This window comes from Callionymus lyra, chromosome 1 (genome assembly GCF_982586985.1).
Source record: "Callionymus lyra chromosome 1, fCalLyr1.hap1.1, whole genome shotgun sequence".
Lineage (NCBI taxonomy): Eukaryota > Metazoa > Chordata > Actinopteri > Syngnathiformes > Callionymidae > Callionymus > Callionymus lyra.
Window position 1 is genome coordinate 24,322,045 of NC_141818.1, and position 14,626 is coordinate 24,336,670.

General features: G+C 36.8%; 1 protein-coding gene across 1 annotated transcript in view; it reads right to left on the minus strand.

Annotated features, from left to right (window-relative positions):
- Window positions 1-14,626, minus strand: part of cacna1ba (calcium channel, voltage-dependent, N type, alpha 1B subunit, a) — a 67,944-nt gene that overhangs the window by 26,721 nt on the left and 26,597 nt on the right. The window contains exons 12-25 of the mRNA XM_087798300.1: window positions 13,365-13,477; window positions 12,876-12,988; window positions 12,650-12,781; window positions 12,216-12,288; window positions 12,026-12,143; window positions 11,730-11,797; window positions 11,108-11,214; window positions 9,107-9,142; window positions 7,313-8,005; window positions 7,100-7,239; window positions 6,608-6,728; window positions 6,255-6,384; window positions 4,933-4,992; window positions 4,369-4,475 (exon numbers count right to left, since the gene is read on the minus strand). Of these exons, the coding sequence (XP_087654426.1) occupies window positions 4,369-4,475; window positions 4,933-4,992; window positions 6,255-6,384; window positions 6,608-6,728; window positions 7,100-7,239; window positions 7,313-8,005; window positions 9,107-9,142; window positions 11,108-11,214; window positions 11,730-11,797; window positions 12,026-12,143; window positions 12,216-12,288; window positions 12,650-12,781; window positions 12,876-12,988; window positions 13,365-13,477 (2,011 nt within the window). The remainder of the gene's footprint in view (window positions 1-4,368; window positions 4,476-4,932; window positions 4,993-6,254; window positions 6,385-6,607; window positions 6,729-7,099; window positions 7,240-7,312; window positions 8,006-9,106; window positions 9,143-11,107; window positions 11,215-11,729; window positions 11,798-12,025; window positions 12,144-12,215; window positions 12,289-12,649; window positions 12,782-12,875; window positions 12,989-13,364; window positions 13,478-14,626) is intronic.

A 14,626-nucleotide genomic window follows, 5' to 3' on the forward strand; every position in this document is an offset into this window, starting at 1 on the left:
GGACTTTGGTCTTTTTGGTTGCAAGATCAATACTTAAAATCAATGTAGATTATTTATTACCTCCTACATCTGGTCTACTCCAATACTCCTGATGGCTCACAGCGTTCCATCGTTATTTCACACTTTCTTTGCCAAAACATGATCATTTCTGTCCCTAAACTCCATAACCTGCCAAAAATGATTTCCTGTTCTGACTGACTGGCTATCTATCTATCTTTCACTCTATCTATCCATCTATCTATCCTTTGTATCACTGTTTTTCTTTTTTCCTCAATTAAATCCTACATGGAGGACAATGTCTCCCACAATATAGCTATGAGAGGATGGCACATAGATTGACCAACCATGCTTAATGATGAACAAGCAAAGCACTATTAAATGCGAGGGGGAGGTCTCTGGGTCAAGGTGAACAACCTTCACCACTGCATATGTATTTCTGGCAACCAGGGAGGTCGTTTACCTTGACCCAGAGACAACACAAGGGATACCACAAACACAGTTGTTTTTGGCAAACCAGGTCAATTTGACCAGAGATAACACAAAGGTTAAGAAACCTGAAAGGCTTGATGCGGAAAAATGCATCTTAAATTTTAACTTTAAAAAGCAGTAGATTCTAGACTTTTCCAGAATCTACCAAGATTTTCTGTAGTGTTAAAGCTTCCAGGTTATTTGATCTCCTTTAATGAACAAAAGTATTGCATGCATCTAAATTAAACTACCTGCTTACATAGAAACATGAAATCAATCATACTCGAGAAGGCTGGTGGAGAATCTTTTACACCAGTGTACCTCTTGCCTTCAATAAATGGTTCTCCACTCCAGCAAGTCCCGTGACGGCACTCTACACATCACTCAACCTTTCCCCAACTTATAAAAATCGATTGTTAAATGGGATCATGTGATGCAGCAAATACACTCCAAACTTTTTATATAATTTTCCTACACCATGACACAATGGGAAATGCTTACCAGGGCAATCTTGCAGCCAGGCATCTTTAAACTGGGGGTAAAGTAGTAAATAAAACTGTACACACTATTAAGGTGAATGGTGCCAGAGAGATCTGCAACACAATGATCATTTTTTCACCTATGCTTAGTTCTGCACTGTCTATTAAAAGCTGGCGTTCCTTAAATACTCTCTCGTTTGTCCCCTGTCTGTCCATCCCATCTTGTAGTGAACTTTACTCCACTGCCTTTCTGATCTCCTGTGTATCAACCTTGGACTAGACATTTGTTCATTTTAAGCCACTTCTTCACTTAATGGAAAAGTTATCAGCCTAAACTAAGATATTTGAGAATTTAATGAGAGAAAAAAGAGACAACGAAGAGGAAACGACAACAGTAGTGTGCTTTTTTTTACCCAAAATTCTAATCTGATCATATTTCATTCCAATGTCTTCATTCTTAATTTACACAAGAGAAATGTATTAAAAGGTTAATGTTTCAGGTGACTTTGTAATGATGCAGCATAAAGAATTTATGGTTTCAGTGGAATCCCTGTCACGCTGTGAAAAATGCATTAAGTGATTACAATTAGTTTCATTAAGACCTCTTTGTACATGTCAGTTCAATCTGTTTTTGTTTTTTTTTTCATTTAAATATGCATCAGATATCTGCAAATACATAACTAGTAAATCTTGACACAGAAAAGTATTTTTTTTAACTTGTATAACTTGAATCCTGATGCTTACACTCAGCAAAAAAGTGCTTCTCGTGGAAAAAAAAAGTGTCATTCATTCAACATCGTTTTATGGTTTAAAGATAGCTATATGCTCTAAATGTAAAAGATGTATAACACATTTCAAAAATAATCCCAAAAAATGTAAAAGATTTTATCAGTAGATCAAGAGTAATGCGGGAGTTATACCTGAAATAATATCCAAGACAAAAATACACAGTGGTCAGTGTAATAAAGGGTTTAAGAGTTAGTGACTACATAATAGAGTGTGTATCAACTGTTTAGCATGTATGTGGTCATTCAAATCAGATACAACCCACTGTAAAAGCCATGTGCAAAGGGTGACATTGTTTCTACATGAAGCTGATGGACATTTAGAGGAGCAGGATGAGGTGATCAGGATTGTGGGGTAAGGGGTCGCATGGGGTCCCCACCTGTTTAAACCTTGCTGCGATCTACTTGGGGGAAAACAGTGGTGAAACAAGGTACAGCACATTTATGGATTCTTCACACACACAAACACACATGGTTAAGTGAAATAAAAACACATGTGTTATAACATACTTATTAAGTCATGGATATTTTGGTTGGTAAAAGCTTATTTGGGAAAATCCCACTAAGAAGATCAAAAGTAGGAGTTCAAATAATAATTTCAAAAAAGGATTCTGTAGTTTCCACCACTACGTTTGGCTTAATCCATTATAGTCAATTCCAAGGGAGAAATTTAAGTATCAACCAAAACATGAAGAGGTGAAAATAAACCTCAGGTTATTTTCATCGGCAATGATGTTCTAAAGTATCCGTATTACAGTAAATAGACATATAAATTATTTCATCCTCAGTAAACATGCTAACAAAATTCATGTCAATGTAAAGCTGCATTAGCCACATTAGACATACATCTAAGCTGAAGGACACACAGACTCTAGATGAGTCTAGATGAGGATGTTAGTATGTTTTGTGCTACAGGCAGATGGAAGACAGATGCTGCAAGACATGCACGGAACAAGACTTAGAATATTTGCTTGCTATACATATTTATCGATTATTAATGTTTTGCATGTTTTATTGCATATGCAATTCATTGATTTTGAGAGTTGATTTAATATTGTCTGGTTGACATGAATGTGATTTTTAAGCATTCGCTTCAAATACGATGATGGACCATTGCTTGTTAAAACGTATTCTTGTTTAAAAGGAATAAATCAGTTTTCGGCCGCCTCATATTTTAACTCCCGACTAAAGTAATTGCAACAAGGTCATGTGGTCCTCAAGGTCCTCTTTGGTTTTACAAATTAAAATTATTGACTAACTGAAAAAGTTAAAAGTTAACCATGGCATAAGAAGGATAGTTGATAAAAAAAACAAACAAGGAATATTTGGTCTTGTAAACAGAAGAATCTATTATTGGGACTATTGATATCCCTATAACAATATGACACTTAATCATCTTTATAACTTCTAAATATTGATGTTAATTGTTATCAGAATATAAATTTGCAAGAACTAACTTGTAAAACCTTTCTTCTATTCCTCCTATTATTCGTCTTACAGTATTTCTTTGACAAAAGGTGTACAAGGTTTATATTACTAAGGTAAGACTCTTCATGAACTCATGAACTGCAACTTTAATAATTCAAAATAAAGCTAATAATTCTACTACTTCTTTTTATGGGAGATTCACAAGATATAGCACAGAAAATATACTCCAATATATTTCAATTCAGTGGATGGTGATGGAAAGACCTTCACACTCAACATGCCTTCCTTTGTCAACATGCGTACAGTTACATTGCTGATGTGATTTAAAACACTGGCCGCTGCAGAAATGCTTACAGCTGGTGAAAGAATCATAGAACATCCAACTGATGAATTTATTCAAGTTCAAGCAATGAAAAAGTGATCTAGTGAGACGCCTCTTACAGAAGAGGAGAGGCAGGCACAATCACTTTACACTGTAAATGTCCACAAGTTGTATTCTTCACATACTGTAGGTGCTAAAGGACAGCACACAAATACATGTGGCTCTTCTAATGGCCCTCCGTTTCCTTTTAATGCTATATATGATGGTTTGTATGTATATATGTATATATATACAGTATATATATGTACCTAAACCACCTTTCATTTTTTCAGAGCATTATCCCTTAAATCCAATTTATTTTAATGCACATTACATTAAACCCCCCCCCCACCCCAAGATGTTTATTTTAGTTTCCAAACCAAATTTGAGAGTTAACATGCACGTTTTAGAGAAATTAAAGTTATTGTACGCTATTTTATATTCAATTATCAATCATTATATTTGATATGACCTTCATGAATCGGGAAGCAGTTGAGGTTAAGGACATCGATATTCCTAAATGTTTCTATGGAAAACTAACCATTTTCGTTACTTAGTATGTGAAGAAATGTCTTGTGTTTACAGTGCTGGCCATGTATGTTTTTCCTAACCATACATTCAGACAGAAATTGACAGACACATATGATGAGAGAAGCAAGAGGCTTTACCCCATGAAGCTCCTGTACGATCCCACCGCAGACACAAGAACAGCAGGTGGTCAGTTTACACACAAAATGTATGTAACGTTTACCAGCTACTAAATCCAAACATCAAGAGGTGCATGTCCTTGTGAGAGCACTCTCTTGAACAGACACGTTCACAAAGGAGAAAAAAATATTGAACTTACGAAAACGCAAAAGCCACTAGTGCTCCACTGACTACTATAAAGTCGAGGATGTTCCACAGGTCCCTGAAGTAGGATCCTGGATGAAGCAGCAGGCCCAAGTCCACCATCTGAAAAATGAGGGGAAAAAAAAAACGGCAACCATTATAACTCTGCCATAAATGACACTGTTACTGTAAGCATTAATAATTAACTTGGAAAAACAAATTCAAAAGGAAACAAATTAACATTGTTTAATCCATTGACAGAACACAAAATCATCAATCATATTCCCTGTCAAGATATTCACTCATGCTATTCAATTATTATCAATGATAAATAATGAGAGTGAAATGTTTGATGTTACATTATACAAAAGTCTTATAATGTAATATAAAGGAACAATAATTACTCATATTTATACTATATACTATATAATATATACTATACAGTATATTATAAAATAATTATAAGTATCTGTTATGCAATCCTGTGTGTATCATTTGACAGAAAACAAAGCATGGAATGCCTCTAAGAATGAGCTTTAAAATACACATAATTATAGAGTTTGTGTGAGTGTTGGTTTACCTTTATCACCAGTTCAAATGTAAACACTCCAGTGAAGGCATAATCCAAATATTTCAGCACCTGTAAAGAAAACATTCAGTTAAGCCATTAAAATATTGTTTTTTATTAGTTTTACTAATTTTATTTCTTGATAAAACTGCACAAGAATCTAATTTATTAGATCACTTTAGCAAAAGTGAAATAATTTTTCAGTGTAAATGAAAACAATATTGACTCAATTGTTCTTTAATGATGAACTTTTCTTTTTTCGGGATGTTGCCATTTATTGACAGGATCAGTCATCGACAGACGTGGACATTGGCTACACAATAGTATTACAGATATTTTTAAAGTAACATTTGGGGTTTAACTGACAGTGACCAACATTTGTTACATTTCCCTTTTATGGATAGATATGTGTTAGTCTTATCATTTAACTTTGGACTATTTCTGGTCCAAAAATATTATATATATATATATATATATATATATATATATATATATATATATATATTTTAGTGTCTGTGGCGAAGTTTAATAAGAGGTAATATTGAGTGCTTATTCTTTTATATACTGTTATTTCTAGACTTTTAAGTCTGGAAATAAATCTTAAAAGAGCATTGGTCCTCAACCCCCGGTCCAGGGACCACTGGTCCGTGAGGCATTTGATAACAATTTGTACATTTATTATAACTGTAAGAAAAGTGTTTTGTTTTGACCAAAGGCTGGCATTTTTTTCAAAGTAAAATAGGCTTGTGGCTCTCGACAGGTCAAGACGCTTGTTTAAGCAAAGTTTTTTTCTTTTTGAATATATCATGCTTTAAACTTTTAAAAATGAGTAAAACATAGACTCTATGTGATTTATTTCTACTGTTTTTATATTAGGGTCGGTCTGTGAATATAATGCCGACATAGTACCGGTCCATGGTGCAAAAAAAGGTTGGGGATCCCTGCTTTAGAGCACACCTGGAAATATGCTGCACCAGCAATATTAAATAGTAAGAATTATTCGTCATTATTTCAGGTGAGAATTATTTTTCATTATTTCCACCTGACCCCAGACCAGTGCGCCGGACCAAAAGTTTTCACATGTTGGTAAATGGCGGTGATTCCTCCTCCTCTTGTGTTTCTTCTTCATGGATTTTGCATTTTGCCTTCTGCACAGTATTGAAGTTGTTTTCTAAGTCTGTTTTGTTTTCAGATCCCATTTACAGGTTTTTCCTTTTCCTAATTATTCCCTGTGTTGTTGGACGATTTGGTTTTGTTTTATTCTTCTTATTCTTTAGTCCCATGAAATTAATTACAATAAAATATGAAGGTAGTAGCAGTTGCATGAATCTCACGTTGTTTCTGGGAGCATTGGTCCACACTGGGTCCTCCGCAGCCAGAGCAATGCTGCTCATAGCAATGACCACCAGGATGGACATTTCAAAATAGCGCAGAGTCACAATATAGTGACATAACCTCCTGACACTGTGGACGGAGAGCAAACAATCAGATGGTGATGAATAATCGTGTTTCTTTATGCCTCTTGATTGGAGAGTGTAAAATAAGAAGACATGTCAGAGCATTGAACATCAGCTTCATACTTGAATCCTTCAATGATAAGGAGAGACACGTGAGCACAAAGGGAGTGCTCCAGACGAGCCAAACATGACCTGCCTGCACACCAGTGTGGAATTTAGTGCTCACTTACGGGTTGGTCTGCCCAAAGATGAACATAGAACTGTAGGGCAGGATGGGTTTGGGACTACCCTTGGTGAAGTCCTCCATGGCTTTCTCAGTCATAGGGGTTGTCTCGCTGTCAATACTGTTCACTGTAGAGACACACACTTTTGTTAAATGTGTGATATGTCCTTGTGGTTCTGAAGAAAATACTGCATCACATGTTTCCTAATATCAAACCATCAATAAGAGGGCAAAGCAGGACAGACACTAAATAACAGGTAAGAGATGGAAGGATAGTTAGCAGATTGAAGAAAAGGAACAACAATGACAGAAGAAAAATAAAATGGATGGGCAATTAAAAGGAGTAAAAGAAGGACACATCATTTGTCCTCAGGAAAGAAACAGAGGGAGTAGAGGGGAGGAAAGACAAGAGATTAGTGGATAAGGCAGAATGTAAAAAAAAGATGGAAATACAGTAAAGAGGTAAATATTAAAAAATGTAATAGGAATTTGTACTGACTTTGGATGAGTGTGGTTTCTCCTGGGGGTGAGGTGATGGTTACAGGAGGGATCAGGGAAGAGCTCTGACCAGCCTGGTCCACTGGCCACTTGTACTCTGCCTGTGGGCTGACCGCAAGAGAATCTCCTTCAAGTCTGTCGCTGCAAGAAAAAACACATGTTGTCTATTCACCGTGTTTGGTAAAGACTAAAAATAACTTTTTTCTTTAGTTACTTAAGAGGGTTGTTTCCCTCTCGGTCGTTGGACTCCTCTCCTTCATGTGACAACCATCCTCTGGAGCCATGGTTCCCGTTTCTCCCACTTTCTTCTCTTGAACTACCGTCTTCCTCTCTGTTTACTGAACGTCCATTTTTGTGGTGCGACCTCCCCACTCCTCGTCCTGAACTGTTAACTGTCCCATTGCCTTCTCTCGTCTGCTTGTGCGAGTGATGGTGCCGGTGTTCTCCCCCTCCGCTCTCCTCTACAGTACTCTGGTGGGGATGCTTCTTCCCTCCTTCTCGACTGTGGGATCGCTCAATCTTCTTCTCTCTGCTGCGGCTGCTGACGTGGTCTTTGGAGCGGCTGTGGTGGACGTGGTGTCTGCCACTCCGACCAGTCTCTCCGTTATAATTTGTATCTTCCCTGGTTCTGTTCCTGTCTCTGTGCCGATGGTGTCGTCGGGGCTGGTTGGGAGCCGAGTTTGGGTCGGCAGTAGTTCCGGGCTGATTGGAAGTTCCGTCTCTGGGCTCAACCACCAGCGGCCTGTCTAGATGGGTATTCATGTCTGGCCTGATGTTGAGAGCCGAAGACAGGCGCTCACGTTCCTGTGGTTCTAATTCGTTGTAAAGAGCTTCACAGCTGCTCAGGTTCTGTCTCCTCAGCTGGGTGGTCCTCTGTTCCCACACAGACCTGGTCTTTTGCTCCTTGCTGGAGGGAAAGACAAGCCAACAGTATCAACACAAATAGAACTATGTCTGCTGCATTATCAGTGGACACACCATAAGTATCTGTGACGACACCATCTTTTAGTGAAAAAAGATAATAAATTAACAACAAATTTTGCGCAACTGCAGTGTCACGACACAGTGTATCAGCATGCTACCTTCTCCTGCTCTCTTTTGTGTTGCATTGTGTGCAGTGGTCAATGAGCTCACAAGCAGCACTTCATTAGAATGTCCCGAGTATTTAAACACATTATTAATCCCGCTGCCTGTGAGAAAACATATTATTTCTTAGCTTCAAGAAGAGAAGTTGAATGCAATCTATATTGTTTCTATATTAATCTTTAAACATGTAAAAGTTACATAAGCTAAATGACAAATTGCAGCTAAAACTTAACCCCAATCCTATCGTCTTTACTTCACTTGGGACATTTCAACTTTTCACTTGGGAAAAAATTACACAAACTACGCTTGTCGCTTTGAAGCGAGAGAAATATTTACTACTTGATCATCGAGTACTTAAACATTTTGATTAGTTAAAGATGTCCTGTTAACATGGTTCTGCGGGTGCTTCCTCATAAAAACAACCTTCATCAACTGGACTAATTTGTACCTACATATACAGGAAAAAAAGATGCATCCTTCCATCAGGTCACCCTGAACCAGCAGTGGTCTGACAGTCATAATATTCTTTCTTCAGTTTGGATTTTTTAACCGCAAGAAAAATGTTATTTAAGATAAATGTATTAAGGGTAAAATATTTATAGTAAAAAAAAGGGAACTTTTAAAGGATGTTGTAAAAGGAAACTCCGGTAAAAATATTTGGTTGTGTTTGTAGGACGTCTTTAATTTCTAATTTCTAAGGCTGGATCCATCCAAATTAGGTATGCAGTTATTTTTTACCTTTCAAAAACAGATGTGAAGTTGTTTTATTTATTTACAAAAAAACAGTTATTAGAAGAATTCCTGAACCAAAATGAAATGAGCCAACCGTAGGAACCCATTTGTTACATTTCTTGAATGTTTTGATGATAATGTTCCCGGTTTATAGTAGTTCTGTTCCTGATTTCGAGGCGGCTGGGTTTACCTCAGGTAGTGATGGACTGGGGTGCAGACATAACTCCTACAGAAAAAATAAAGGGAGCAACATTCAAATGGACAAAAACACAAATTGGGGAAAAGAACCTTTACACAGTGTAGCTAAAAACTAATATAAACAATAACACCACAGTTGCATTATGTATGTGCATGTACTTAAAGTGAAGTTGAATATCTCCTCCCTTTTTCTCTTCTGAACAAGATTATTTAGAAAAAAATAAGTTTACTTGGATGCTGTTATTTTACAGCAGTTGAAAACAAAACAAGCCCCTACAGATATAACAATAGTGGGAAGACGAACTACATATGCAAGGCTTTGTACATATTTATTTAAGAGAAAGATTTTCGCAAACCATATTATAAAACTATGTTATTGGTCATCCATCTGTTTGTGTGGAAATTTAACGTTAATGATATGTTAATAATGTTGTTAATTTTCTGTACTACCATCTGTATATCAGACAGTTTTTATCTTATTTCGATTGAACAGCTTAAAATTGGTGCTCACATGCCCTGCTTTGCTCTGCTAGGAACCATGCAAAAACATATCATATTTAAATATTACAGAATTTATCTGAACCAAAAATAAATAAAACATATGAAATTTTGCAGTTTGATTCCTTGTCTTATGAGTGCTTTTTTAGTTTTACAAAACCCTTTCTCTTGTTGTTTCTGAAAGTGTCCATACAATACGTTAATACATTCATGATGGTTTATAACTATGTATGGCTTTTATTATCAAGGTTTGTAAAATGTTTTAAGTGGTGGACTCAATGCATGATTAATCATCATAATAACTCATTCTAGTTATAAAGACTCCAATGTATAAAGAACTATTCAGACACAAAATGCACGTATTTTTCTAAATGTATTACCATGTCTTATGAATGTGTTAGTAATAAATTTAACATGAGACCGTCATAGAAAGTCTGACCAGAAGACTTAATAGTAATAGCCAGACTTCCTAATGTCGCGTCAACTCTCCGTTTGTATTGCTCTACTGTCACTGTGCACACAGCATTGTTGTGGGCCAAACAAAATGTGTATTTATCGATCCGGTCTTTAACTGGAAGTCCATTAACAGGAAATTATTCTTAATGGTCTTCTTTTGAATAATAGAACACATGTAGTTTGTATCAAAATACAAATGTGTCCTCCTTCACAGCTGCTTTGTAATGCAGGACACACTGTGTATCTCTCCTTGAAGCACAAACAAAAATCCTTTTCCATGGCAGTCATTCATTTCCTTTCTATTTTCTTTGTTTTCAGATCAGTTTGTAACATTTTAAATCTCCACTATCTGGAGAACGACCAGTTGAATGGCATGAGTTTGACACATGCACTTTGGGCTGTCTCATTAATGTGGCACTTTAATGAGACACATTCTCAAGTTCCCTCATAAAAAAAAAACTTTAGTAATAATGTTAATTTTAGTTATAACCTGAATTTAAACTTATGAACATTCTAATAAAAGCAATAAAAAAAACTAAAAAAAAACTTTTCTTTTATTAACAGCAACAAACCACACTTACACATGCCCCTGGTGCTTATTAAATCAGTAAAATTACCTTTTTATAACATAGAATTTAGCAAAAATATGTCAACATTTATGTGAAGGTGCTGAGATTAGAAATAACTAAAGTTAATGCCATTTTGTCCTTCGGTATAATGGTGATAAGAGTTATAAAAGAGGATTCTTGTCCTTACAGTGTCGTGGCTAGCTTTAGTGAATACAGTCAAAGAACAGATTTATCAATTGCTATGAACTGTTATGATTCTTTGTCAGTGTTAAGTTCCTGGAGTTTATTTTAACATAAAAAATATTTTAAAATCCTATCACCTAGCATGTAACAAACTACACAAAAATGTTTCCTACACACACCAAATAGACTCACTATTTTCAAGATTTCAAAGCATTTTAATCCAGAAGGGGAAAAAGGGAAAGCTGGGCTATAATTGAACAAAGTGAACAATGAGGGTTGAGACTTACGCTGTGATCGAGATGTTTGTAGCTGACATGGGGCTGACCTCCTTCACCTCCTTTGCCTTCTGCAGAGCGAGCTTCTTGTTGATGGCCTCCTCCTGTTCCTCTTCATCCTGGAGAGAAACAAATCAAATTAAAAATTAATTCACGTTCATAGTGAACTAACAAGACCAAGGCTGTCAAAAGTTATCTGATTTAAACACTTTTAAAGATTAAAAAAAAAATTTTTTGGATGGATTTTAACCAAGATTTGCTTAAGCTTGACATCCAACATTTAGGAGTGTTGCCCGATCTGTTTGATTTTTTCTCTCTTTCTGTCTCGCTGGTGTTTTTGAGGTTTTCTGGTACCTTTTGTTAGTGAGATTTTGATTCTCTTCGTGCTTTAGATTTATTCCTTTATTGTTTTCTTTACTAAGGTGTGTGTTTTACTCAATTTTGTCAAGGTTTCTTCTAACTATTTATGAGTATAAATTAATAAATTTAACAGCAAATGCAATGTGGTCATAAAAACTTGGTTGATCCAACGCTATGTTGGCATGTTTCTTTGTTTTTTTTTTGCTCAATTAATTTTTTGCACATAATGATATCACGTATATTCTCCAAAGACTTCTGGAGAAAGAAACAGCACCTTTGTGAGCTCCTGTGCATTAGCCAGGTTATCAACAGCAATGGCGAGAAAAACATTGAGCAGGGTGTCTGGTTGTTTTATCAGGAAAAGGCACAGGTAGAAATATTGGTCAACATTCAGGGCAATTTAATCAACAATGATTGGATCTGGGTTAAAAAAAATAAAAAATAAAAATAAAAACCCAATTGAATAACATTCTGCTAAAAGTGGTACTTGCCACCAATCTGTTCACAAAGTAGATAATAAACTATCATAACTGAGGGCTTTTCATGGCTTTAAAAACTTGAACAGGATACAGTTTCCGAAAAGCGTAAGAACGATGAAATAAATGGAGGAGAACATTCCACCATGGACGCCCCCCTGAGATTCAATGCCGTGGTACATGACAGCGTTCCAGTCCTCACCAGTCAGGATCTACGTGAAAGACACAAGCGGACACTGAGCAGAGGTGGATCACCATTGACACACGTAGCAAGCAACCCTTACCTGGAAGACAGTGAGTATGGCTGCTGGGAATGTGTCAAAGTTGGTCGTCGGTGTCTCATCTTCAAAATTGAATCTAGAGCGGTAGAGGGAGTGATGGTGTTACACAGTCATCTCAAGCATGAGGTGAAATGCTATGAGCAAGGATCACTGTGATGGTGGAGTAAAGTTGATGATGACACGGGGAGCTTGCTCTTAAAATGCAGGAATATTATTAGGAGGATGGAACATTTGAAGTGAGTTTAGTCGAGGGGTAGAACTGTCGCAGTAGAAATGGCATTTGCATTCAGTCGGAGATTGATGTTAAAGAGTAAAGGCCCCACAGCAGAGCCCATGAAACAACTGACGTGTGAGTGAAGGTAAGAAGTGATTTTGAGTGAGTTTTGTTGAGAAGTTTGATGTAAAAGTCAAGGATCCACGTTCAAAGAATCACTCACTGTCCACCAAACAGCTGCATGCCCAGGAGAGCGAAGACCACGATGAAGAGGAAGAGGAGGAACAACAGACTGATGATTGACTTCATTGAGTTGAGCAAAGAAACTACCAGGTTTCTGAGAGAGTTCCAGTACCTAAAGAGGCACACAATAAAAAACGCACAAGATCGTGATGGGTGTACTAAAACATGTTTTCTCAGCACATCTTACGGAATTCCAAATCACTCACTTTGTTACTTTAAAGATCCGAAGCAGCCTCAGTGCACGCAAAACACTGATCCCAAACGAAGCCCCCGGTTTAATAGCAGCCCAAATCACCTCGAAGATGCTGCCGATGATCACCTGAAGACACTCAGGTTATCCACTTTTCTTAATCAGTGAAGCTTATATAAATAATTGGCTCAACAGATCATGAGTAAATGCAAGAAAAGTAGACCAACCAGACAATGGAATAAACTAGCCAGCCATTGGATTTTCCTTAAAAACCTCTATGGGTCTTCTCCCAGAAGTGTAATTACTAAGTTACAGACTTTATTTGACGTTTTAACAATAGTTCTTCCTGTTTAAGATTTGTGTCACAAGACAAGTTTTAGCAGCTACTGCAGATGGCATTCTAAGAAGATGATCAACGTCTGCTTTCACATGTTAAGATGTTTCAGGAGTAACAATCATTCACAACCTTGTATTAAACCATTTAAATCCAAGCATCGGCACTCACCCCAAAGTCAAAACAGTTAAATGAAGAGTGGAAGTAATTCTGAGGTCCCAGGCCATACATCTTCATGGACATCTCAGCCAGAAACAGGCCAAGGAAAACAAACTCGGCCAGATCTGTCCACAGAGGGAGAAATCAAACAAAGCCGTGTTTATGGTTTTATCCTGGCCAGGGCAGTGTCTGCAGTCTTGTACGGCTGCTGTCGGTTCAGCTGCTCCCACTGCAAATATAATTCATTTGCAGTCTATTGACAAACAAATAAAAGCTTTGTGTGTTTTAGAGGTATTGTGAATGAAGCCGCAAAGTGTTTTTCTATTGTTATGCTTTGTGCGTGACACTAGATAATACTGGACCGTGTACTAATTGTCTAATTGTTCGAGGTCATACACGTAAAGCTACCTGTGCACGTCTATCACTCTGTCTAATCATTTAGAAGGTTGTCTTGCACACACAGAACATTATTTTAACATTCAAATCCTCCATCACGAGGATGTCATCAGATTGCATCATTTTAAGTTGAGTTGCAACATGGGTGAAGGTGTTCAGTGAGCTGTTTTAACATTTGATATATAACACTTTCTGTTGGTTCTGCAGAGATAAATTTCCATGTAGCGCATAGTATAATGTGGTTCAGATTTCAGTCACGAGGATTACATTTAAATTATCAATAAATATCTGCTATACCCAAAGCCAGTCAGATTATTGTAACTCATTCTGTTCCAAATTGTCAGAAGTCAGAGATGTAGGCGCTCCAAGATAAGAATAATTTTAAGTCAGATATCATTTAATTAAATCTACATAGTAGTCGCAGCTAATGTGCTTTTTGAACAATGTGTTAATGTTAAAAAAAAGCGCAAAGGCAGATGCTAGATTGATAATTTCGAGACATTAAATGGTAGACCATTGTTTATATGCCACGCTAAAAATTCTAATGACTTGGATGATAATAGAATACAAGCTTAGCACATTCCAGTAAGACATGTGACTATATGTATATAGGGGACGTTCTGAATAATTGGACACGCTAGTGGTCGTTCAAAAATAAAACTAATCTTGTAACAAATACCACTTGGTATATGTTGTGACTTTGGACAAAAGTGTGTAGTAACTTCAGGTGAAACAATCCTCAAACTTAGGGAGCTGTGCATCAGAACTATAGAAAGTGATTATTCACAACTCTGTCTTTGACCTTTTTAAGGAAAACAAGTGACTGCAAAAATCTCATCACAACCCTGATGATACGAATATCAACTCTTGACCGGAGA